Source organism: Nicotiana tabacum, chromosome 20, assembly GCF_000715075.1.
Source record: "Nicotiana tabacum cultivar K326 chromosome 20, ASM71507v2, whole genome shotgun sequence".
Classification (NCBI taxonomy): domain Eukaryota; kingdom Viridiplantae; phylum Streptophyta; class Magnoliopsida; order Solanales; family Solanaceae; genus Nicotiana; species Nicotiana tabacum.
The window spans coordinates 87,588,769-87,615,034 of NC_134099.1; the positions used below are offsets into that span (position 1 = coordinate 87,588,769).

The following is a 26,266-nucleotide window of genomic DNA, read 5'->3' on the forward strand; positions in this document are numbered from 1 at the left end:
TTCTACGGTATATTCATAATACTGTAGATGTCGGGTTAGTTTTTGAGCAGGAAGACAATCAGTTTGTAGTTGGATATTGTGACTCAGATTTTGCGGGTGATATGGACAAACGAAGATCAACTACTGGTTATGTGTTTACTTTTGCAAAGGCACCAGTTAGTTGGAAGTCTACTTTGCAGTCAACAGTTGCTTTGTTTACAACAGAGGCAGAGTACATGGCTATTACAGATGCTGTGAAAGAGGCAATTTGGCTTCAAGGATTGCTAAAGGAGCTTGGTGTTGAACAAAAAGGTATCACAATTTTTTGTGATAGTCAAAGTGCTATTCAATTAGCGAAGAACCAAGTTTATCATGCAAGGACGAAGCACATTGATGTTCGATATCATTTCGTACGAGAAATCATAGAAGAAGGTGGAGTCACGGTGAAGAAAATTCATACTACAGAGAATCCTACTGATATGCTGACAAAGGTGGTGACTGCGGTCAAGTTTCAACATTGTTTGGATTTGATCAACATTGTTGAACACTGAAGATTGAAGATGAAGACACAACCAAAATTTGTTATTGAGAGAGAATTGAAAATGTGGAATTTTGCCAAGGTGGAGATTTGTTGAAGTTTGGCAAAATGCCAAAGTCCCACATTGGTTGGGAGTTAAGTTTGGGGGGATTTTTCCCCTATAAAAGAAGGCCTAATGTTTAGGATTGAAACACACCTCTCATTTGCCTTCTCATCTGTTTAAGGCATTTGTATCTTCTCTCTTTAGTATTATTTCACTTGTATTTTTGAGTGGAATAAAATATTGGTTGTGTCCGAGGAGTAGGCAAAATTAGCCGAACCTCGTAAATTCTGGTGTTCCCTTTATTATTGCTTTATTGTCTTATTTATTATTTGGTGGCTGTCATAATTTTTGGTATAGTAGTTATGACTTATTCACACTCTATACATTTGGCTTCCGCAACAATCAGAAGTTCTTAACAGAAAAAGGAGAAAAGAACCTTGAACTGAATTATAACTTTTGGAACCGTTTCTACAGAAAAAATCGTTATTGGTTAAACAAGTAAGCCAACAGAACTCTGTTGTAAGGCAAAAGCAAAGGCCAATGAAATTAGTTGTACATTGATCCCTCTGTGCTAGAAAAACATTGTGCTCCGCTCCATGCTGTTAATCCTTTAAACCTGCAAGAACATACGCGACAGATGAGAAGTTTTCAAGTTCTCTGGACTATGAAAGAGGATACATCTATATGTTACAGGATTCATTTATAGGTACGTGTCAGGTAGTGTATAAAAGAGGATACTTGTATCTAATACGAGTATGTCAAGTTTATGTTTTGAAGGATCCACACAAAGTACCTATACCATTATCACATCTTCTTGGCACTGGTAGCCGGTTGGCCAAGGTAGATAAAGGATCCAGATAACATAGGGATACATAGACAAGCTGAAGGAGATCAAGAAAAATCTACAACATGCCTTCTCTGAAAGATGACCAGATTCGGCACATTCGTAGAAGAATGCACTTCTCTATATTTATTGACTTTTTGAAGTACAATTTGACAGTTAATTCCAAAAACTTATTTGCTAAATCAACAAGTTAAGGCTTCTAAATGATAGCCTATACAAATGAATGCATGTTATAAATATTAATTTGAAAGCAAATGAAAGCATCAGCAATGAGCACATCCCATAGAAATTATAGAAACAAGAACCAAATTTTCTACATTTTCTTAGTTTTAGGGAAACAAACAAAACCAAATGTAGCCATGGGTTCCATGTTCAAGAACTTTCAACAACATTTGTTTGATAACCGAGAAATTTACGAGCACAGTTCGAAACTCGGTGGATAATGGGTCCGCTCCTCTACCCTTCTAAACTTAAATTCCAGGCTTTTATCTGCGTCAGGGTTCAAACGCATGGCGTATGCTTAACCCACATATCATATGCTGCTTCTTACCGCTAGACCAGAGCCCTGGGCAGAACTTTTAACAGACACAGAAAGATTCTGAATAAGACTACTGCAGTTTCAGTGTTCCAGAAGGAAAAAAGAGGTGTACCAGTGGGACAGAGTAATCCCGTTCAACAATCAACAATCAAGGAGATTTTATCAAAGGCAGATTAAAGAAATCATAGAAAAGCTAAGAGGAGGTACGTAGATCTGAAGGCCCTATAGTAAGACTGATATATGAAAGGACAGTGGGTAATTTAAACTAAACAATAAGGACATCTAACATAAAAGATATGTTCCAAGATTCCAGGCTTTTCTTAGCATCAGAGTACAATGCTTACTTGGTCCCTAACTAATTCTCGAAGTTATAAAGCTAGTGGCCAGGCTAGGCAAAACAGGAAATTGTCCTTAATGGATTTCATGTTCAAAATACTCAGGCAATAGAGCATAACTAGTGATTCAGTATCCAGTAATCTGAAAGGCACTGGTCCAGTATGCTGAAATGTAACAATCCAGTGGCACTGGATTGTTACATTTCAGCATATATAAGGCCAAATAAGTTCGTATTCTGAACAGGCTTGCGAAGAACCTGATTTAAGTTCAAAAGCCTTTAGATGCTCAAATTGTTTTCTATCATCTTTCGAAGAGTATATTGAGACCATTTATTACTAGGGGGGAGCAGCAGCATCTCTGAACCTTGCTGTATTGTCAATACCTAAAGTTTAGATTGTTGGATACATATGAACTTCAGCGAATGTGAGATCTGCACGTTTTTTCTTTAAGCCTTGGTAACAATAGTTTTTATCATGGTCAGATGCATGCATGTACTTGACATCAAGCACAAAAAAAGGAGAAAAAAACACTGTTGATCTATTCAATTACCTTGTCTCAAGCAGGATTATTGATGGATAGGGCCACTAGACATCCTTATTTCGATCCCAAGGAAACATCTTTACGGTTTCCTTTACAAAAAAGGTCCGCTGCTGTCAATCTAACTCCGATGGTTGGCAAATGAATAGGCTATAATAAGATTTGTACCTGCTAAGTAGGAGTTGTGGTATGTTCCACATCCCACCAAATCCTCCATCCCCTCCCCTCCCCTTCCTTCCCACTATTGTTTTTCCTACGCTTTGTTTCTTCCCACTTTCATCTCCAAAATGTCATGTACATGTGGTTTTATGCTCTACCAATAATGAATGTAATCAGTTACTTCTTCGATCATAGTAATATGAAATAGAAGGAGAGAGTGTCAATGTGAAAAATGATTGAAATGATCGTAAAATGAAAATATGATTTTAGCTGCAAATTGCACACAAATATGAAAATATGAACTAATATCCCTTTTTCCGTCACGCAATCATATATTAATATTTAAATTCTATCTTGATACCAAAGAGCAGCTTGGAACCTGATAATTGGTGCTCTATTGGCAAACTTATCTCCATTAGTTTACAATAATAGACTAGACACGGACTAACAGCAAAACCCAAAAGGACCTACATTTCTTTTTTGGTAACTATCCATTTGATTAATTACCAAGTGAGAACTTTACAAATCAGCTTGACTACCTCAGTCAGCTCTCCCTCTAAAGCTAATCACACATAACAAATCTACTCCAGGTTTCAATTCTAAAGCAGTAGAACATTTATCTAAGATCAATATTACACAATTTTAGGAAATTAGAACAAAGTGGAATGAAAGGTCTAATCATGGTTAAATATCAATATGATGGTACTACTTTCATTTGCGAGGCATATCATACCTTTGCAAGGATGAAGTAAGTCATTGATGCCTTGTTTTAGACGATCCATCAATTGATTGGGAAAGGACATTTTGGTCAGCATTTCAGACGAATCTACCACCTTCCCTAATGATTCTTTGACCCTTAAGCTTGAAAAAGCTCGCAGAGCCCTTTCTTGCAAGCCAGAAATGTTTGAATCGAGGTAACACCGACTCTCTCTTAGTATACCAGTGGATCGAGCCATATCTATAGCACCACTTCTGGTAGCTGTGAAGGCTATGAAATAATATATAAGTGCATTAATGGACGAACTCATCACACCAGCTCGAAATCTCAAACAACAGATATCAATCAAATACAAGTAAAAAGAAACAGAAAACTTAAAATGTCCAATTCATATTGTTTCTGAGCATGACAGTTGGTCATTTTTACCATTGTAAGGAACTGTATAGATGTAATTGGCAGGAAGGCCAATGCCAATTCCAAGCAGAGAGAAGCCAACGCTGAATCCAACACCACAGCCAGCTCCAACATAACCAATTGCCTCAGGACCAAATCCAGGACCCCATCCCACACCACAGCCAATACCTATTCCCATGCCCCAGAAGGCTCCGTATGTAGGATGCACTGGATTCCATCTTTCATATCTCCTCAGCAAGCCCTTTATAATCATTTCTACCTACAATTACAAGCCCATTAGTCTACGAATACTTTGAGTAAAACTTAAGATTACCAAAATGAAAAATCCCAACTCTGGAGAGGCTTTTCTCTTTAGGGAATTGGGTCAATTTTAAGCCATGTGGGAATTGTTTTTTTTGTTTTTTTTTGAGAAAGAAAACCCTTTTAAGAGGAGCTTTAGCGCAACGGAGGAGCTTAGTGCACCGAGCTCCCTGTTTTCTTTTAAAAGAACGCCATTTGTGAAGTTATCTTATCAAAACTTTCTAATAGTGTGGAACACACTATGGAATTTTATTTTACTTCTTTGGAGGCTCTATGCTTTCTCATTTTTGTACTAATTCTTCCCATTTATCCCATTTAGCCATCAAATTGTGGTACAAAAGGATCCATTTAGTAACTTGAAAGTTAACCAGAAATAGAACCCCTTCATTCTCATTTTTGTTCGAGCCCCTCCATAAGTGGCAGAGCTAAAGGTAACGAAGGAGGTTTAATTGAATCCCAACATTCTACTAAACAAGTAGAGTAAAAACAAATCATTTTGTATGACGGTGGTGTCCAGGCCAACTCTCGCGCACCTCGACAATTTTATCGGGTACCTGCTACCTCATACTAACACAGGTATCGAGTAACTCTACCCACTACAGCTTATTCTATGGGGTTCCTTACTGTGTTTTGCCTCCACTAGATATCTTTGTATATATATATAAAAAATGTTAAATCCTTAAGATAAGTTTCTTGGTATGACATTTTTTGCATTCTTTTGAATCCTCTTATCCGAATTTCTGCCTGTTCCACTTGCTTCCATAAATACCATCAGATATTGTTAACACCCCTAGCAGATAAACCCTATAATATTAAGTGAAAAACACAAGTTATACTCTTGAAAATTAGGGAAAAGCCAAGAACAGAAGAGCTCCAAAAGCCTTCTTTAAACAATGAAACCTCAAAGTAGCTAGCAACAACAAGAAATGAAATGGACAATTTATAATACATGATTCACTAGTAGAAACTAATAAGTAAGAGCACAGAAAGTAAAGAGATTAAGGTTCTACCATGAAAGGGTGCGCAAAAGCGGACTCTCACGGCAATGCTCTGGAGACTTCAGTAGTGCTGAGGGAGCGGTATTGGGACATTTTTGAAATTGATCGAAATTTTGTTACAATCTGATTGGTAACAGGAAATATGATGCAGGACCTCGTTGGCGTAATAAACTCTTATGGCCAATATCAATTCCATGTGCCTATCCACATTTCTGAGTTGGTCCATAATACAGGAAAAAGTACAATAAAACCCCATAATTTTTGTAGAATAGATACTTTAATCCTTGAACTAAATTATAGTATATCATTCTCCTATTGGAACTTCAGAAGAGTACAGCAACCTCTTGTTATAGCGGGTAATACAACAACATATATATATATATATTGGTTCCTGTACAATTCAAAATGGAGTAACATTATCATTTGTTAAATTGTTCATTTAATATTAACCCGCCATTAAGAAAAAGTCTATCTCCCTTGACCCCTATAAAGAAGCTCAACCAGAGAGTAATATTGAACTATAATCAAAAGTTGATAGGTAAATTTGAATTTTTCTTCAAATATAATTTAGATAAATACAATAACACATTCTACATTGGAGCTTCGTCAATGACAAGAGCAAATACAAAAGAATTTGCTAACAATAAAAAATAATAATGCGAAATTGAGCAATTTCTAGTAGTATTAGGAGAAATTTGAACTTTATCCCATATATGTAACTTGTAAATATCTTCAATTACAGCGTATAGCTTTGAACTGTTTCCCATATATATATGGAGTATATAAGGTGTAACGGTAAATATCTTCTTTCAAAGCGTACAGCTCTTTAATTTTGAGACTTCGGAATCAACTTACGGCAGGGGCAATATAGTAATTTCAAAGTGGCTGAAGCTATAGATAAGCTTTCTCAAAATCTAGAACAAAGGCATCACCACCAACCAAATAGAACAATGTCAAAACTGAAGAGATTGTAAACAGCAGCAGGGTAGCGAAGAAAAATTATGGAAACATGTTCATTTCCAAGACTAGTACTATCCCCCTTACACTTCCCACCTCCATTAACCTCAAACAAACACTTCCTTCAATTCCCATTATCTAAATCCAAACAACTACATCAAACTCCATCTCATTTATCACCTCTCTTTGCCACCCTCAATTCTCCAAAAGGTTTTGGACCTAAGAAAACCAAAAAAATCAAGAAACCAAAAAAAGAATATGAAGATGAAGAAGAAGAAGAGGAAGATGATGATGAGCAACAACAAGGAGGAGTTATACCAGAAATAGTGACAAATAGAATGATAAGCAGAATTGGACTTTCAGTTGGTATACCTTTGTTTATTGGTTTATTGTTTTTTCCGTTCTTTTATTATCTTAAGGTTGGATTAAAGATTGATGTGCCAACTTGGATACCCTTTATTGTGTCATTTATTTTCTTTGGGACTGCCTTATTGGGAGTTAGTTATGGGATAGTTTCCTCTAGTTGGGATCCATATAGGGAAGGTTCACTCTTGGGTTGGAATGAAGCTAAGAAGAATTGGCCTGTTTTTTGGAACTCAATTTGGGGTGGATCAAGAAACAAGTAGAACTTTGCCTATATATACATTTCTTGACCTTATTGTAACTATGCGGTTTTTAAATGGTTTGAGACTCTGATGGTTTTAAGGCTTAACCTATGTCTGAATTTGATATTTACTTTGTATTAGTTCAAGCATTATCTGAGAGTGTATATACACAATTTTTAAAAATATTGTTACACATGGACAAATTAAAACACAATTTGATAATAGTGAAGAAATACAAGATTTTGAAGCTTATTATAGTCCTTTGCATTTGTTAATGAATGTATAAGACACATCTTTTCTCATTGATACTACTCCATGTTTGATTTCATGTCATATATTTTTTATTTTGTATAATATACCTTGTGGTCCAGTCCTTTTCTTATTCTATTCCCGCGCATAACGAGAGTTTAGTACACCGGAATGTCCTTTATATTTTTTCTTTTGTGCTAGATAAGATGACCATTTTCTAATTTGCAAGGTTAATATTTCTCACCAGTCTGCTCTAATTTTTATTATTTGCAAACTAAAATTTGTTCATCAGATACATGCACCGAATTATTTTGTTCAAGTTTAATTCACCTAGTAGCTTTATAAAAATATTGGATCTAGATAGTGTGGATGTCAATAAAGGGAAGCCTCTGAGTAATAGTCAAGTAGTCTCTGTATGACTTTGACTTAGAATCAGTCACTTATGCTTGTGTCAGAATAACTTACAGTAAACCCCTCGGGATGCAGTCTTTCAATGAACCTACGTAAATGAGAGATATTCCGTGCATTAGGCTATTTTGATTTATTTATACAGTATGTTTGTCAATGTTGATTTAGTTCAAAGTGTCATTGGTGTCTTAAAGATTCATAATCAGCAGAAAACTAAGTGTCATAAACAACTCTTAATCGTTTCTGTAGTGGGAAAAATTGAGTTTACATATTAAAGTGGTGTAAAGATGACGTGTTATGACACATAGACTGGTCAAAGAGTTACAACTGGCAAAGAGGCACGAGTTGCAACAGATACGAGCAGAGGCAAAGGAAGAGGCACGAGCGGTTATCCAAAAGGCTCAGCGCTCGTACTTATTTAATCTCAAGAATCAAGGGGAATGAATCTAACACTACATCGGAGTACAGATACAGTATTTAATGAGCCTTACATACTAAAAATGTTAGAGAATAAGTATTAAATACAATGATTGTGTAACGTAGCATTTAATGTTTTTAATTGTCTACAATGGCCTTATTATGACAAAGGCAAAACGCATATCTCCAAAAAGCTATAAAAGGGAGAGAATGGATTAATTGTAACGACACGAAATACTATCTAAATATACCGATTTACTTGCTTTCCTTCTGATTATCTTATTGTCAGCTAAATTACTTTCTTTCATATATTCTTTTGATTATCAGTAACCCGAGTTCTTCTAAATTAAAGTTTTGACCGAAATCCCATTTTTTGGTTAAACAAATTGGTTCCGTTACCGGAAATCTGATAATCTATCCTCTTTTAGCTTAACTTTCCTTGTTGCATCAACCATGTCGAACAACAATGATAACATTCAAGGAAACCAACAACTTCAGGGAAATCCACAGGGTAATCAAACCCCGATCTCTTCTCCCCGAGGCTCTCCTAGGCGGTCACGTGAAGGCTCTCCTGATGGATCTCATACAAATGGAAACACTCAATTTGAAAATATTGAAGCTATCGATGAAGCTTTGCAGAAACTAATTGTTGCACAGGTCAATAAAGCTCTTGAGGTTTTTGCTAGCCAGTTACCTCCTGCACCACCCACACCCACTCCAAATAACAACACTTTGGAGAACCCCCGTTCCGGGCTTGTTAATTCAGGTAGTAGTGGAACCCCCAGCGAATCACATGAGGGAGAACTAGGTAACTTAGTCAATTATGATTTACAAAATTTAGTACTAACTGTTGATACCCAATTTTTCCTATATTTTTTTTATGTAAAATACCTTTCAAAATAGCATGTATAAGCATATATGAGTATTTTCTAAGGCTGCATTGTTTTTCTTAAATTTTCAAAGATTTTTAAATCAATTTACTGCCCTATTTTATCAAGAAAACCCAATAATTATCCCCAAAGTTATTATTTTGGTGATTTATTTATTGGAGTCTCATGTTTATATTAAAATATAGCTAAGGTATTTTTTACACATTTTTACAAATTTATTTGGTATTTTTTAAGGATAGCCATTCTAGGTTTAAATTCGTCTCATATTCATAAAATGAGATTTTATATTTTTAAATAGATAATAATGTGTTATAAATCATTTTGATGCTTTCAATTTATTTTCGGAAATTAATTTACTATTTTTATAATTTTAAAGGGAAAAACTGGCTATTTAAATAATAACCCAATTCGTTTCAATTTTAGCCTAAAATCTGACCCCTAATTGGACCCCAATTTCAGCCCAATTTCAATTAAAACCTGACCCAGGCCCCAATTACCCCTACCCGACCCAAAACCTTATTAAATCCTGGCCGTTGATCAAAAGGATCATCAACGGCGCCCATCCGTCCTTACCTTTTTTTAACCAAACGACCCCCCCAACGCCCCTCTCATTCCTCACTCGTCTCTATCTCTCTACTTCTGGTTCTCTCTAGAACCTTCCCTCTCCTCTCCTCTCCGATGAGTTCTGTTCATCTTCTCCGGCCACCTTCTAACCTAAATCTATAGTGGTCTCACCACCCACCAAGCCACCTATGGCTCCTCAAGTTTGGTTAACTGAAGCTTCATGACTCGACCACGAAGATTTGGGTCCATACCTCTATTGATTCAAGCTTTACGGCCATCTCCGGCCCTGCTCCGGCAAGCTATGTCTGTTTCGATCCTAGCTACGACTCCTTTTGTTTAGATCCAAGCCTTTCTCACCATTTGGGTTCCTCTACAAACCCTAGCTTTGAGGTTTTTCTGATCTCTTTAGATCTGTTCCAGATCTATGTTTTCCCTAAGTTTTTAAATGATTTTCTGGATTTTCTTTCAAAAAAAAACTATACTTTCGAAACCATCTCTTTTTTCGATCTAGGGTTTTTCTGAAATATTTAGATGTTTCTCTGATTTTCTCTTTCTTTTGTGTGTTTCTTCTACTATATTTTCCTCTACTGTGTTCTTGCATGTTTCTTCTACTGTATTTTCCTCTACTGTGATTCTTGTGTGTTTCTTCTACTGTATTTTTCCCTACTATGTTCTTGAGTGTGTCTTATTAAGTTTCCTACACTATGTTCTAGTTAAGTTTCTTCTAATATGTCTTAATATGTTTCTCCTACTGTTCTTATCAGTTTCTCCAGTATGTTTCGTATTAGTTTCTTATACCATGTTTTCTTTGAACTCTTCTGCTATGTTTCGTATGCTACTCTTCTATCATGTTTCTCATGAGTTTTGTTGCTGAGAGTAACATGTCAAAGGTTTCAGTTCTTTTCTGAGACCTCTGAACCTGTTTCGACTCAATTACTTGTCCTCTCATCTCTGCACTCGATTGATGGTGGAAACCCTAGAATTTGGGGGTTCGTCCTAGTTTGGAAACCATTGGCTATGTGATTTGCCTGAACTGGTTTAATTTCAAAAACCCTAAACTCTTTCAGACCAGTTTCGAGTCTCTGAACTGAGTTTTGAAATCCTTGTTTTTCATATGATTCTGACTTTTGCTTTACATTGAATCTTTTTGCTACTTCTCTTCTACATTGCTAACCTATGTGACAACCATGCTCCTATAGCCTATTATCTACTGATTTTGCAATGATGCGACATCTTCTTTCAGCTTAACATGTCTGTATGCTCTTTATATGTGATGAACTTCCCTCTAAAATGACTTTCAAATCTTGATTAGTTTCAGACTTCCTTCTTAATAGGTCTGATTGATTTCTTTCCATTGTTTGCTGATTTCCATGTGATTCGACTTAAGTTAAAACTTTTCTCATCTTTTCTGACTTGGTTCATTCATAGACCAATAATTACAAAATTTCTGACTCTTGATTTATTGGCTACTAATTGATTTTCTTACCTTATTTGTACAACCGTGTATTTCAAAATTCTGTCCCTTAAATAACTTTTATGTATTTGCCCCTAATTGCATGCTTTGCACAAAGGGTTTATTGGACTTCTTCCCTTAAGTAGTTTTCTCGTTTGAATCTGAATTCCTTAATTAAAGGAAGTCTCGTGTGATTGGTTCTTAATTGATAATCAGTTCCTTAACTGTTTTCTTACCTTATTTCCGCCTGATTTCACACTATAAAGGCACGCCTCTTTCACAAACTCGGGGCATTCACAATCTTTCTGAACTCACATTCATACACAATAGTATTCTCTCTTGTCTGTACTGTGGCTTGTTTACAAGACCTACTGCTTTTCTCTATTTGTTTCTTTGAAACTGGTATGTCCTGATTTAAGCTTTAGCACCACAACAATGTGTTTGTTTATTGCTTTTATATCCATGTCTACTTACTGTTTCTGTACTTGAATTAGCACGCTGATTTCTTTCCACCTGCTCCTATTATGAATCCCAAAACCCCTGCCCCTATGTGTTTGAGTTGTGGTTTAAGGCATGACAATATTCAAATTATTGTCCATGAACTAAACTTGATCCCTCGGGATCCTAGCCTCTAATAATATGCTCTAGTAGGCTTCTGGGTGTATTAGCACTCTCCATTGATGGGTATACCCACAACCTGCCTAGTCTTTTCAACTTCCTTATTCCCCTTGTACCCCTATGTGCACTTATTTGTAGTTGTTTCCCTTTCCCTTTCCCCCTTTCAGAATTCTATTTCTGCACTTGCGCACTCTCTTAGTCCTTAAGTTCTGCCCCCTCTTGTAAGCCTTGCCTTGTGACCTTGAGCTCCTTTTGAACTTGGACACTTGAGGGCTGACCCTTCCACACTGCACTTGTCTTAATCTGATAATGTATTTGGATGTGAGTATTGCCCGGAGTCCCCTTTGAGGCTCTTAGGAAACTTTGACACATCCAAATGAGAGAAAGGCTTTGGATCATGATCTCTTGGAGTTGGTTTACCTCATATTTCATAAATGAAGCCTGAATCAGGCTCTCCTTGGTTGTATTTTTCAATTTCTGATGTATTCTTTTACTTTTTTCTACGCTGTAATAATTTGTAATAAATTCTTGGGGATGGCTAGTGAAAAAGGGAGGGGTAACTATGTATGCAAAGGGTAGATATCCCGCCTATAGTTATTTCTGAAATTCTGCATTCTCACATAGATATCCTGTCTATAAGTATTCTGATTTTCTCACATAGATGCCATGTCTATAAATATTTCTGAATTCTGCATGTTCTCATATAGAAATCATGCCCATAAGTACCTGGAAATCTGAATTTTGCATATGCATATAGAGAAATATGCCTATAGGTCCTTCTAAATCCCATATATTCGTTCTTCATCTAGAAATCATGTTCATAGGTCTTAAACAAAAATTCAGCATCTAGATATCATATCTATAAGGCTTCTGCATTCTTTACCATATCTATAAAAGGTTTTAAAATCAACAACGCATAGAAAACATGTCTATAGGAATTATTAATCGAATCCGAATCGCTTCATTCACTTATAAGGCTAAAACCAGTAATAACGACGTGTCATCATCTGCAGAACTTATAACCTTTTGCTAAAAACTTGCCTTTATTTGATAATCTGGCAACCTTTCTTAACCAGTACGCATTCAATTTATTTCAATGCTTTCTGAATTCATTAGACACCATGTCTATAGGATCCTTGTCCAACACTTAGGCAAGCTTTAGGGGGGAAATTATAAATAGAATCTGTTTTTATTAATTACAACCAACATGCATGCCTGATTCGGGTTTCTTATCTAAATTATGTAATAAATCAGTCTGCCTCAGCTTTTAAGTTCTTAATCAGACCCTAAATAGTATGTGTAAGTCATGCTAACCACGTGCTTCTTTGATTGAAGGAGGTATATCTGAGCCTTTTTACTTGTTATGTGCTCCTCCCCAACTTGCTATACATTTTTTTGTATACCGCCTTAGAATTCTGCCTTTGAAACTACAAACAAGCCTAATATCCCTTCCTTTTAGGATTAGTAGTCTTAAATACCCGTGGGACTGATAGGATTGGGACGAGTAATAGCATGCAATAAGTAAACGAGACCATTCTGCGCTTTAATACCTTAACGGGGTGGGAAAGGGTAGATATGGATATGATGACCACGCGATAACATCATGTGTAGCCCCTCACTGAGGAGTGATTACCGGATGTTGTGTGGGGTGATCCATATTATTAATAAACACATGACTCCCCTTTCCCTTTGTTTCTTTGTTTCTTCTAAAGATTTCAAACTCTCTTTTTTTTAGAAAAATCAGCTTTCTTTTAGTTCTTTCCAACTTTATTTGTTTATAAACCCTTATGTAAAAATCCCCTCTTCATTTGAGATTTATTTGTTTACGTGTTATTTGCACCTAAGTTCATAACAATAGTCTGGCCGGGAACCACACTAGTGGATCCTGAGGGGTGCCTAACACCTTCCCCTTGGGATAATTTCAAGCCCTTACCCTATCTCTGGTTACTCAAATCAAACTCTCTTGGTGTCCTAATGCACCTTAATCATTAGGTGGCGACTCTTCAAATTCAAACCCAATTCCCAAAAGGGAATGAGTTGTCCTCCCAAATGTCATGAACCCGATTTCGCTCGAGAAAAAGGGGGCGCGACAACGTGGCGACTCTGCTGGGGATTCTTAGGCTTTTACCATTTCAGACTATTATTGTGCATTTATGCTTCTTTATGAGCAATTATCTGTTTATTTCTTTCAACCATTCAATTTTTTTTCGATTGCAAAACTGACTTGTCTTTTTGTTTCTTTCCCTTATTACTTTCCTTTACTGCTTTCCTTTACTACCGCTTTAAATTATGAAAAATTGTTGTATTTACTACTTTCCTAACGTGCAAATACGTGACAACCTGCTTTATTTGTTGCATAATCATGCTCAACATCATATTCCACTCGTGCCAAAAAAAATACCATAGCAACGCTTATAATGACTGGTTATGCTCTTCCGATACTATCACCCTTTAAATCCGGAAAAGGAGTATTTATGGTAAAACCAGTCGATCAATGGTGTAGTCGACGGTTCCGTGCCTTTCCCCCTTGAGTTGTCCGCTCAAGGGTACCAGTCTAAAACCCCATAGAAACCTTACTTTATTTAACTGTGCATGCATCATGGTCAAACCTAGACGAGTCAGTTATGTTGTCCACATAATGACTCTTTAAGATAGCCTTGTCCAAAGTCCACTGGGTTTCCCTAAAACCCAAACGGACACCATCATGTTCTGTGTATTTATTTGGAGAACTAAATATTTTTATGCCAATTATTGATATTTAATAGTCGAGTCTGGTAGGGGTAAGGGCCTAACCCTTTCGTATTACAGAAATATGAGGCATGAAGTCCCCAGATTCGGCATGGTCACCACCATCCACCCAAAATTGCTAAGCTGGTGGGAGGATCTTCATTCTAGTGATCAGACTCTTGTCTGGAAATACCTAGGAAATCTACCTTCTCTTCTGGAAGTGCAACCTAACAACAAGATCATAGAAGCTGCTACTCTGTTCTGGGATTGTGATAGGTCTGTGTTCCGCTTCGGGGACATTGAGATGACGCCCCTGCTGGAAGAAATAGGAGGATTAGCTGGTATACCATAGGAAACTCCGGGTTTGTTAATGCCGGAAAATCGCAAGGGTAGAGGTTTCCTCAAAATGATGGGTCTAAAGGAGAATCCAGACTTGACATGCTTGAAAGAGTCACATATCCCCTTTGATTATTTGTACGAGAGGTACGGTCACAACAAATCTTACCGTACTTATCCTGACGAGTTCGCCCTCACATCATTGGGGCATATTCACCAAAGGGTCTTTGTTTTCATGTTTTGCTTCCTGGGGATGATAGTGTTTCCAATGAAGAAAGCCAAGATCCACACCAGGCTAGCTATGGTAACCAAAACTCTAATGGAGGGAATTGGTGGGCAACCATTCAGCATTGTGCCCGTGATTATTGCGGAGATATACCGAGCCTTGGAGAAGTGTCAACGAGGAGCCGAACACTTCGAGGCTGCAATTTGCTACTTCAGCTTTGGCTCATGAAGCATCTCCAAAGGGGTGAATATCGACAGAAAATTAATCGAAGAGACTGGGACGATCATATCGCCTTCCATCATCCGAAATGAATGAACTACATGCCCAACATGTTCGCCCATCCAGAAGACGCCAAGGGATGGTTAGAGCTGTTTGAAAATCTAACTAAGGATCAAGTACAATGGATGGTTCCCTACTGAGGAGTTCATCGTCCGATCCAGGGATGCGCCATTTCTGATACTAATCATTCTAAGAGGAACCTACCGTTATGTCCCTCTCCGAGTTATGAGACAGGTTGGTAGGAAGTAGGTTATACCAAGGGTAGACAAGATGAGTCACTTTCGAGCTGACTTCCAAGCTGATGACAGTCCTTACAAGTGTCAAGTCAGCATATGTGGCATTGCAAGATCATCATAGGAAAAGACACTATCGAACCAGAAAGATACCATGCTGGTTGTACTCCATACGATTCAGGCTGGTTGGAATCTAATCACGATGGTCTAGGTCAGCCAGGACTTGCTAGGGTCCACAGGATCATAGATGAGAGGGCCGAGGCACATGTCAAATACAATCAACTGCGCAAGAGGATCCCGGAATGTGAAAGCGAGCACCGTGAGATATAAGAAGCCAACCAAAAGCTGATCGAGGAGTGGAAAGACATGACTGTCAATGCCAACAAGCGACTGGGACACTTGGAGCGAGGCATAGTGGAGTTAGAAAGGAAGTTCCTCAAAAGGATCGAGGATTGCCAAAATGCTGAGGGAAATGAGGGCGGACATCTAGCCAGAGCCTACCTATTGCTGGGACTTCGCGAGCTGGGAAAGCTGTTCGATGGAGACAAAGATGCCGAGTCTGGGGAAGGTCCTTCAGGGACTAAATAGATAGGAGTTTTTCTTTTGCTTTAAGAACTGTAATAAGGCCAACAACCACTAGTGATATTTTTATTTCCTGCTATTTAAGGTCGATTTGGGATTCGTCTACTTTTTATCAATAAAATGAGGCATTTAGCATTCTAAGTTCTCCAAATCAACTTGTTGTTAGGCCTATCTCAGGCACAAAGAGGTTCCCAAATAGGACACGATTTACATTCTTGCACTATGTGTTTAAATATCACAACATTTTCTTATAATCCTCACTAACTTGTTACCTTTTTGTTTATTTATTCCCCTCCCCAAAGGTTAGTTCGTGCACTCTGGCAACATCATCTTATTCAACGAGATCCAGGGGCCCTCCACCCACTCCTCCTCTTAGTCCTATCAGAAACAAGAACAAAGGGAAGATGGAAGATTCGAACAGAAAGGAAAACTCAACTGAACGGGTAGAGGTCACTCATGATACTCAGGTTTCCAAAGAAGGTGCATCCCAGCTTGAACAAAAGCTGCTGAAATTTCAAGAAGAACTTGATCAGGTTCGGAGTCTGGCGAATCTGTCATTTTCCCTCACCACTCCCGACATTAATTTCCCGAATGCTCAGAACCCCACACCTCCACAAAATATCCCAAAGTCATGAAACCATCCCGCTCCTCACCACCACTGCAACACTTGCCACACCTCCAACAATACTTCATTGCTCATCCCAGAACCTTTGAACTCCACAAATGACCCCTTTCACACCCATCATAACACCCCCATCTACGTGGAGACTGTGTCACACTCCACTCAACCCATCTCAAGCACACCCGAGTCTGATGATAAAGACTTGCTTATCAGGAATCTGGCTGAAGAACTTAAGAAATTGACCAGCAGGATCCAGGGCGTCGAAGGAAGTAAAGGGATTGAAGGGTTGAACTATAAAGATCTCTGCATACAACCCGATGTTGAACTGCCCGAGGGGTACAAACCTCCGAAGTTCGAAATGTTTGATGGTACAGGAGATCCAAGGGTCCATCTGATAACGTACTGTGACAAGCTGGTTGGAGTAGGTAAAGACGAGAGAATCCGCATGAAGATTTTAATGAGAAGCTTGAAAGGAGATGCTTTATCTTGGTACATCGGCCAGGATCTAAAGAAATGGTCAAACTGGGTAAGCATGGTGTCCGACTTTATGGACAGATTCAGGTTCAACACAGAAAATGCACCAGATGTGTTCTACATCCAGAACCTAAAGAAGAAGCCCACGGAAACATTTCACGAGTATGCCACTCGCTGGAGATCAGAAGCTGCTAAGGTTAGACCTGCTTTAGAGGAGGAACAAATGAACAAGTTTTTCGTCCGAGCTCAGGACCCGCAATATTATGAAAGGTTGATGATGATTGAGAGCCACAAATTTTCTGACATTATCAAGTTGGGAGAAAGGATCGAAGAAGGTATCAAAAGTGGTATGATTACAAACTTTGAAGCCTTGCAAGCTACCAATAAGGCTTTACAGTCTGGTGGTACGTCCAAGAAAAGGGACGTAGGTGCCATAATGGTGGCACAGAGAACCAAATCCCCCATCAAATACCAAACCTATCCAGTGCCTCCACTCACATATCAGCCTACTCTGAATTACCAGGCACCCTCACCCTCTTACCAAACTCCACCGCCCATTTAATAATCACCTCCACCTCCCATATATCTACCTACTTCACCCAGATATTCCCAACCCGCACATGTTTACCAAGCCTACAATGCTCAACCATCCCACCATCAGTCACCTCCTACACGCCAAAACTTCCCTAGGTCTCGATCAAATTTTGATCGCAGACCTCCTAAATAGTATACAACCATTGCCGAACCCATTGACCAGTTGTACGAAAGGCTCAAAGCTGCTGGTTATGTCACCCCTATCCCTGCTATAACCCCTGAGAACCCTTATCAGTGGGTTAATCCAAACAAATCATGTGCATACCATTCCGGCATGAAAGGACACACCATCGATGAATGTCGCTCCCTGAAGGATAAGATCTAGGCTCTTATTGACAACAAAATTATTGTGGCAAAGGAACCTGCTCCAAATGTCCGCAATAACCCTCTACCAAACTATAAGAGTGGAGACATTTACATGACTGAAATAGAGGATAATTGGGACCCCAAGGGATCGATCGGTTTGATCACAGAAGGCGACGTTCCAGAGGAGCCAATAGTCACCCTTAATCCGATTGTAGTCCAAATTCAGCCTTCTGGAGATGCCGAGATAAATATGTCCATACCACTTGAGTTTGAAGCGCCATCCTCTGCAAAGACGCCAACGCTGATTGAGGTCGAATTTATGTCACCAACAAATGCACCTACACTATTCGAAGTTGCAGTTTTACCACCCAAGGAACATGCTCCGTTCGGGGTGAGGATAGCCACGCCGATCCCAGTAGCAATGTCAGCCGTGATTCCATTCCACACAAAGGATATACCATAGGACTATACATCTGAGGCAAGGAGGAAAGGCAAGGTTAGGTTCGAGGAAACTGTTGCCGCACAGGGTATGACAAGAACTGGTAGGGTCTATACCCGGAACACCTAGTTGAGTCAAGCAAGCAGGCCTCCAATCGGTCGCCCATCATTGAGATGGGTTCAGACAATCTTTGGAGAAAGATACAAGCCAAGGGATACTCGGTCATCAACCAGCTGAACAAAACACCGGCACAGATCTACATACTTGCTTTGCTACAAAATTCTGAGGCACACAAGAATGCTCTGTTAAAGGTACTAAGTGAGGCATATGTACCAAGAGACATCACCGTAGGAGAGATGGCAAACATGGTAGGTCAGGTATTGAAAAGTCACAAGATCACTTTTCATGAGGATGAGCTGCCACCAGAAGGGTTGAGTCACAACAAGGCATTGCACATCACCGTGCAATGCGAAGATTATTTTATCACCAGAGTCCTAATTGATGGAGGGTCCAGCCTTAACATTTGTCCTTTGGTAACTCTTAAGACATTGGAAAAGGGGTTTCATGAGATCAAGGATGGGGCCATCAACGTCAAAGCTTTCGACGGTTCCTAAATGTCCACCATTGGCGAAATCAGCATGTGTTTGCAAATGAGGCCTACTTGGTTCAATGTTGATTTTCAAGTAATAGATGTGTCGGCATCTTACAATTTGCTATTGGGATGATCGTGGATTCATGTCGATGGGGTCGTAGCATCAACACTACATCAGGCGGTGAAATTTGAGTGGAACCACCAAGAGGTGATCATTCACGGCGACGGTAGCAATCCCATATACAGTCGCCAGACCATCCCAACAATCGGAGGTAGAAGAAAGATAGACGGGAAGACCTATCACCACATCGAGTGAGTCATTGACGTCGACAAGGACAAATGGTGGGACAATAAAATTGAAAGCATATTGAACTAGAGCGGATACAAAACTGGCAAGGGACTTGGTAAGAACCTCCAAGGAGTCGCTAAGCCTATCAAACTAAAGAAACATGGCACCACCTTCGGTCTGGGATATGAGTACACTTGGGAGGAATTCAACAATTGGTCGCCACCATGGCGTGACCCTTACTATCTGTAGAGCAGCCAATACCACTTTTGAAGCAGACTTTCCACCCAGCCGATGTTATCTATGGGTCGGAAGAAGAGGAAGCACTGGCAGCAGTAAGAATTTGTTCCTGGAAGACAATGATATGGATTGTTGTGTTGTTTTCGAGGAGGAGGGGGAGGAAGGCCCTTCCATACAGGCAGTGAGCAGAGGAGCATGCCTCAATAACTGAACCATCAGAACCACCAGAGCCCGGAAAGCCTCGGGGTAGCAAGGCTGAACAAGCATCATGCACTATCTTTCATTTTTACTAGTTGACTTTCCTTTCGCATTTTAAAATTTCGCAATAAGATCTTCAATGTTCAAAATAATTATGGAATTTTTCAAAGCATTTCGATTTTCCATATAAATCTTACTCTTATTATTTTCTCTCATTACTTTACTTATACAGCATTACTATTACTTATCTTGATGAACCAATGACTGTGAGATGTAACGAGACAACGCAACAAACGGACACAGATTCAGAGGAAGATGAAATACCGAAAGAGATTGTTAAGGAAGTTTAGAATTTTGAGAACAGACCTAAGTCCAACCTGGATGAGACTGATGTTGTTAACCTGGGAGATGCAGAGAACGTCAAAGAAACGAGAATCAGTGTCCACTTATTGCCATCAGAAAATAAGGAATACACAGAATTTCTAAGAGAATATGAAGACATATTCGCTTGGTCGTATGATGACATGACTGGTCTGAGTACATCTATTGTGGCACACAAACTGCCAACTGATCTGACATGTTCTTCGGTAAAGCAAAAACTCAGAAAGTTCAAGCCTGATATGAGCTTGAAAATCAAAGAAGAAGTCACTAAGCAGGTCAAAGCCAAAGTTCTCAGGGTAGTAGAATATCCGACGTGGTTAGCCAATATCGTGCCAGAGACAAAGAAGGGCGAGAAGGTTAGAGTCTGTGTCGACTACCGGAATCTCAATTGGGCCAGTCCGAAAGACGACTTCCCTTTGCTGAACATACACATCCTGATCGACAATTGCGCCAGGCATGAGTTGCAGTCATTTGTAGATTGTTTTGCGGGGTATCATCAGATCTGGATGGATGAAGAAGATGCTGAGAAAATGGCTTTCATTACGTCATGGGGGATATACTATTACAAGATGATGCCATTTGGATTAAAAAATGCTAGGACCACCTACATGAGGGACATGACCACCATTTTCCACGATATGATACACAAGGAGATTGAAGTATATGTAGACGATGTTATCATCAAGTCCAAAAAAGCCACTGATCACATGGAAGATTTGAGGAAGTTCTTCAATAGACTGAGAAGATACAACCTAAAACTGAATCTCGCAAAATGTGCATTTGGGGTTCCCGCCGGAAAACTACTTGGATTCATTGTAAGTCGCAAAGGAATAGAACTAGATCCATCAAAGGTCAAAGCTATTCAAGAGTTTCCACCGCCAAAGAATAAGAAGGACGTGATGCGTTTCTTGGGGAGATTTAACTATATCAGTTGGTTCATAACACAATCTACAGTTATCTGTGAGCCAATCTTTAAGATGTTGAAGAAAGAGGCCGCTACCAAATGGACTGATGACTGCCAAAAGGCCTTCAACAGAATCAAGGAGTACCTGTCAACACCACCAGTCTTAGTCCCGCCCGAGCCAAGTAGACCTCTATTACTCTACCTCGCAGTATTGGATTGAGCATTCGGTTGTGTTCTGGGGCAACATGATGAAATGGGAAGGAAGGAACATGCCATCTATTACCTCAATAATAAGTTCACCCCGTACGAGGCCGGATATTCTCTGTTAGAGCGCACCTGTTGTGCTTTAACTTGGGTAGCTCAGAAGTTGAGGCACTACTTCTATGCCTATACTACATATCTCATATCAAGGATGGATCCTGTGAAGTACATCTTCCAGACGCCCATGCCCACTGGAAAGCTAGCCAAGCGGCAAATCTTGTTGAGTGAATTTGACATTGTCTACGTAACTCAGAAGGCAATCAAGGGACAGGCATTAGCAGATCACCTTACTGAAAACCCCGTGGATGGAGAATACGAACCCCTGAAAATGTATTTTCCTGACGAAGAGGTATCATTCATAGGAGAAGATATTGTAGAATCCTATGTCGGTTGGAGAATGTTTTTCAATGGAGCAGCAAATTTAAAGGGAGTTGGCATAGGAGCAGTCCTCGTATTGGAAACCGGTCAGCATTATCCGGTGTCTGCCAAACTCAGATTCCCGTGCACCAACAATATGTCTGAGTATGAAACCTGCATCTTAGGTCTCAAAATGGCCATCGACATGAACATTCAAAAGTTGCTAGTGATTGGAGATTCAGACTTGCTTATACATCAGGTCCTAGAAGAATGGGCAACCAAGAACTCCAAGATACTCCTTTATCTGCATCATGTACAGGAATTGAGAAAGAGGTTCACAAAGACGGAATTCCAACATGTTCCCAGAATGAGTTCGCCGATGCATTGGACACCCTATTATCCATGATACAACATCCAGACAAGAACTTCATCGATCCCATTCCGGTAAAGATCTATGATCAGCCAGCTTACTGTGCTCATGTCGAAGAAGAAACATATGGAAAACCTTGGTTTCATGATATCAAGGAATATTTGGCAAAAGGATAATACCCGGAACTTGCAAACACTACTCAGAAAAGCACACTCCGAAGGTTGTCTAACAATTTCTTTCATAGCAGATGAATCCTGTATAGGAGGACTCCGGACTTGGGATTACTAAGGTGTGTCAACGCAAAGGAAGCATCCAAACTGCTAGAAGAAATCCATGTCGGGACCTGCGGTCCACATATGAACGGTTTTGTCTTAGCCAAGAAGATACTCCGGGCGGGTTATTTTTGGATGACTATGGAAACAGACTGCATCCAGTATGTCCGAAAGTGCCACCGCTGTCAGATACATGCAGATATGATAAAGGTGCCTCCAAACGAGCTTAATGCAACAAGATCATCGTGGTCGTTCACTGCCTGGGGAATGAATGTTATTGGACCAATCGAGCCTGCCGCCTCCAATGGGCACAGGTTTATCCTAGTAGCAATCGACTATTTCACCAAATGGGTCGAAGCAGCATCTTACAGAGCAGTGACTAAGAAAGTTGTGGCAGACTTCATCTACGGCCGCATCATTTGTCAATTCGGGATTCCAGAATCAATCATCACTGATAATGGTTCCAATCTCAACAATGACCTAATGAAAGCCATGTGTGAAACCTTCAAGAATTCTACAGCCTACATACCTCAGATGAACGGAGCAGTAGAAGCCGCCAATAAGAATATCAAGAAGATACTAAGGAAAATGATAGAGAAACAGAAGAAGTGGCACGAGAAGCTATTATTTGCTTTATTGGGATACCGCACCACAGTCCGCACATCAACCATGGCAACCCCCTATATGCTGGTTTATGGTACAGAAGCAGTCATTCCCACCAAGGTGGAAATTCCCTCATTAAGAATCATACAGGAAGCAAAGCTAGACGATGCAGAATAGGTAAAGAATCGTTACGAGCAACTAGCTCTTATAGATGGAAAGAGAATAAATGCAGTTTGCCACGGTCATCTTTATCAGAACAGGATGTCCAAAGCCTTCAATAAAAGAGTCAAGCCAAGACAGTACACACCGGGGCAACTGGTGTTAAAGAAAATTTTCCCGCATCAAGATGAAACCAAAGGGAAACTTTCTCCCAACTGGCAAGGTCTGTACATGGTTCACTGGGTTCTAACAGGAGGAGCCCTCATACTTGTGGAAATGGACGGAAAAGTCTGGCCAAAGCCGATCAATTCAGATGCAGTCAAGCGCTACTATGTGTAATCTTTATGATTTCCCGTATGATGTAATTTGAACTATTCCTGACGTGATTCCCGTTTAAGAGGGGATACGTAGGCAGACCTATGGGTTCGGTCACAATTCAACAGAACTTCCATTTCCATCCGCAATTGGAAACTGGGGCAAAATTTTGAGGAGGACCCTCAAAATTCCGAAGTTAATTTCAGCCAATCATCGCTAGCAGCAGTCAGAAGCATCAACCCATTAAACTGGGGAAGAATTTTGAGGAGGACCCTCAAAATTCCGTAACAAGAGAGGTTGTAATGTCTTGAACCAAGCCACAGTCGCTGGTTCATCTAAAAGTTGTTCTTGATTATACACCTATGTTTTTTTACAAAATCATGAATGTTTAATTAGGAGATCACTTTGTTTAGCAACGATACCCCAATGATACGTACAGTATCACCATATCCAAGCCAAGCAGGTCAAGCAGAGCCAGCAGGCATACGAACTAACCTCCCCTATTACAAAACTCACGATTTTTCTTTGGATGCAGGCACTTGAGTTGCAAAATCATCAAATATACTATACGCTCACTCACAAAGTTCAGGAATACAACTCTCCGAACCGTTGCACTTGCTCATAACTGTTATTTGCACACAACAGTGTCCCCAACAGGCATAATATCCCCAGCAATCACGGTACCGCAATCCGCTGTCAGCTAAGAAAACTCTATTGCCGTTTGCACTTTTTACTTCCTGCATAAGGCTACCATTCTGCCTTTCGAGGTTAAGCTCTACCTCCATCTGCATTTTCTTGCATTGCATAAGGCTACCATTCTGCCTTCCAAGGTTAAGCTCTACCTCCATCTGCATTTTCTTGCATTGCATAAGGCTACCATTCTGCCTTCCGAGGTTAAGCTCTACCTCCATCTGCATTTTCTTGCATTGCATAAGGCTACCATTCTGCCTTCCGAGGTTAAGCTCTACCTCCATCTGCATTTTCTTGCATTGCATAAGGCTACCATTCTGCCTTCCGAGGTTAAGCTCTACCTCCATTTGCATTTTCTTGCATTGCATAAGGCTACCATTCTGCCTTCTGAGGTTAAGCTCTACCTCCATCTGCATTTTCTTGCATTGCATCGCCACCTCAACATTTGCATGGCTGAAAGATCGCCACCTCTACATTTGCATTTGCTGAAAGATCGCCACCTTACTTGCATTTGCATGGCTGAAAGATCGCCACCCATTGCATCTCATCGGCTGAAAGATCGCCACCTATTGCATCTCATTGACTAAAAGATCGCCACCTACTGCATCTCATAGGATAAAATATCACCAAATCATCCAAAGGCGTCATTGTTCGGAGGCACCATTTTCATAGCCCGAGAACACCATATCATGGCCTGAGGACCCCTTTTTAATCTTTTCCATATCATTATTCAAAGGCATCATGGTTTGGAGGCATCATTCTCATAGCCCGAGAGCATCATTTCATGGCCTGCGAATCCTTTATTATATGCTTCACATCCCAGGACATCATGGTCTGAGAACGTCATCCTAACCGTCCAAAGACAGCATTTATGGTCCGACGGGAACTTGCATCATGTTTAAATTTACGCACAATATATGCTTGTATTGCTTATTTGCAGGTAAACCGGCAAGCAACGGCTATCTCAGCAAGAGCAATCTCGCTCCAGTTCCCGCACCCCTACTAGACCTTAACCATTCATCCCAACCTGAATATTGTGTCCGTTCTTGAAAAATCTCCATCAGCATACTCTGCCGATGGATCCTGAACTACATATATCCTGATTCTGATAAGACCAGGGATATGTAGGCAGCACAAAAGCTAGGGCGCGGCCAAAACTTTTCAAACCCCTTCGTTCTATCAAAATTGGCCATTATATCTTTACCCGACAACTCTTTCATCCTTCCCGGGTAAAGAGGGGCAACTGTTGATAATCAATTTTCCCTATATTTGTTTTATGTAAAATACCATTCAAAATAGCATGTATAAGCATATATGAGTATTTTCCAAGGCTGCATTGTTTTTCTTAAATTTTCAAAGATTTTTAAATCAATTTACTACCCTATTTTATCAAGAAAACCCAATAATTATCCCTAAAGTTATTATTTTGGTGATTCATTTATTGGAGTCTTGTGTTTATATTAAAATTTAGCTAAGGTACTTTTTACAAATTTATTTGGTATATTTTTAAGGATAGAATTGCATAATTGCAATATTAGATATTCTAGGTTTAAATTCGTCTCATATTCATAAAATGAGATTTTATATTTTTAAATCGATAATCATGTGTTATAAATCATTTTGATGCTTTCAAATTATTTTCGGAAATTAATTTACTATTTTTTATAATTTTAAAGGGAAAACTGGCTATTTAAATAATAGCCCAATCCGTTTCAATTTTAGCCTAAAATTTGACCTCTAATTGGACCCCAATTTCAGCCCAATTTCAATTAAAACCCGACCCATGCCCCAATTACCCCTACCCGACCCAAAACCTTATTAAATCCTGGCCGTTGATCAAAAAGATCAACGACCCTCATCCGTCCTTACCTTTTTTAACCAAACAACCCCCCAATGCCCCGCTCATTCCTCACTCGTCTCTATCTCTCTACTTCTGGTTCTCTCGAAAACCTTCCCTCTCCTCTCCTCTCCGATGAGTTCTGTTCATCTTCTCCGGCCACCTTCTAACCTAAATCTATAGTGGTCTCACCACCCACCAAGCCACCTATGGCTCCTCAAGTTTGGTTAACTGAAGCTTCATGACTCGACCACGAAGATTTGGGTCCAGACCTCTGTTGATTCAAGCTTTACGGCCATCTCCAGCCCTGCTCCGGCAAGCTATGTCTGTTTTGAGCCTGGCTACGACTCCTTCTGTTTAGATCCAAGCCTTTCTCACCGTTTGGGTTCCTCTAAAAACCCTAGCTTTGAGGTTTTTC

At 39.6% G+C, this 26,266-nt stretch overlaps 2 protein-coding genes across 3 annotated transcripts; one reads left to right on the forward strand and one right to left on the reverse strand.

Annotated features, from left to right (window-relative positions):
* Nucleotides 1-1,059: 1,059 nt before the first annotated feature.
* LOC107780160 (cadmium-induced protein AS8) lies at nt 1,060-5,575 on the reverse strand. 2 transcript variants are annotated; one of them, XM_016600680.2, is made up of 5 exons: nt 5,417-5,575; nt 5,031-5,210; nt 4,119-4,365; nt 3,708-3,962; nt 1,060-1,176 (listed from the first exon to the last, which is right to left on the reverse strand). In XM_016600680.2, the coding sequence occupies exons 3-5, from the start codon at nt 4,357-4,359 to the stop codon at nt 1,163-1,165; spliced, it is 510 nt and encodes a 169-aa protein (XP_016456166.1). In that variant the 5' UTR covers nt 4,360-4,365; nt 5,031-5,210; nt 5,417-5,575; the 3' UTR covers nt 1,060-1,162. The 2 variants fall into 2 exon arrangements, with proteins under 2 accessions (XP_016456166.1, XP_016456165.1); XM_016600679.2 differs by lacking the exon at nt 5,031-5,210 and having other exon boundaries at nt 5,417-5,573.
* Nucleotides 5,576-6,308: 733 nt separating this feature from the next.
* On the forward strand, nt 6,309-7,073 carry LOC107780161 (protein PAM68, chloroplastic). The gene has a single exon (XM_016600681.2). The coding sequence runs from the start codon at nt 6,406-6,408 to the stop codon at nt 6,985-6,987; it is 582 nt and encodes a 193-aa protein (XP_016456167.1). The 5' UTR covers nt 6,309-6,405; the 3' UTR covers nt 6,988-7,073.
* Nucleotides 7,074-26,266: the final 19,193 nt, after the last annotated feature.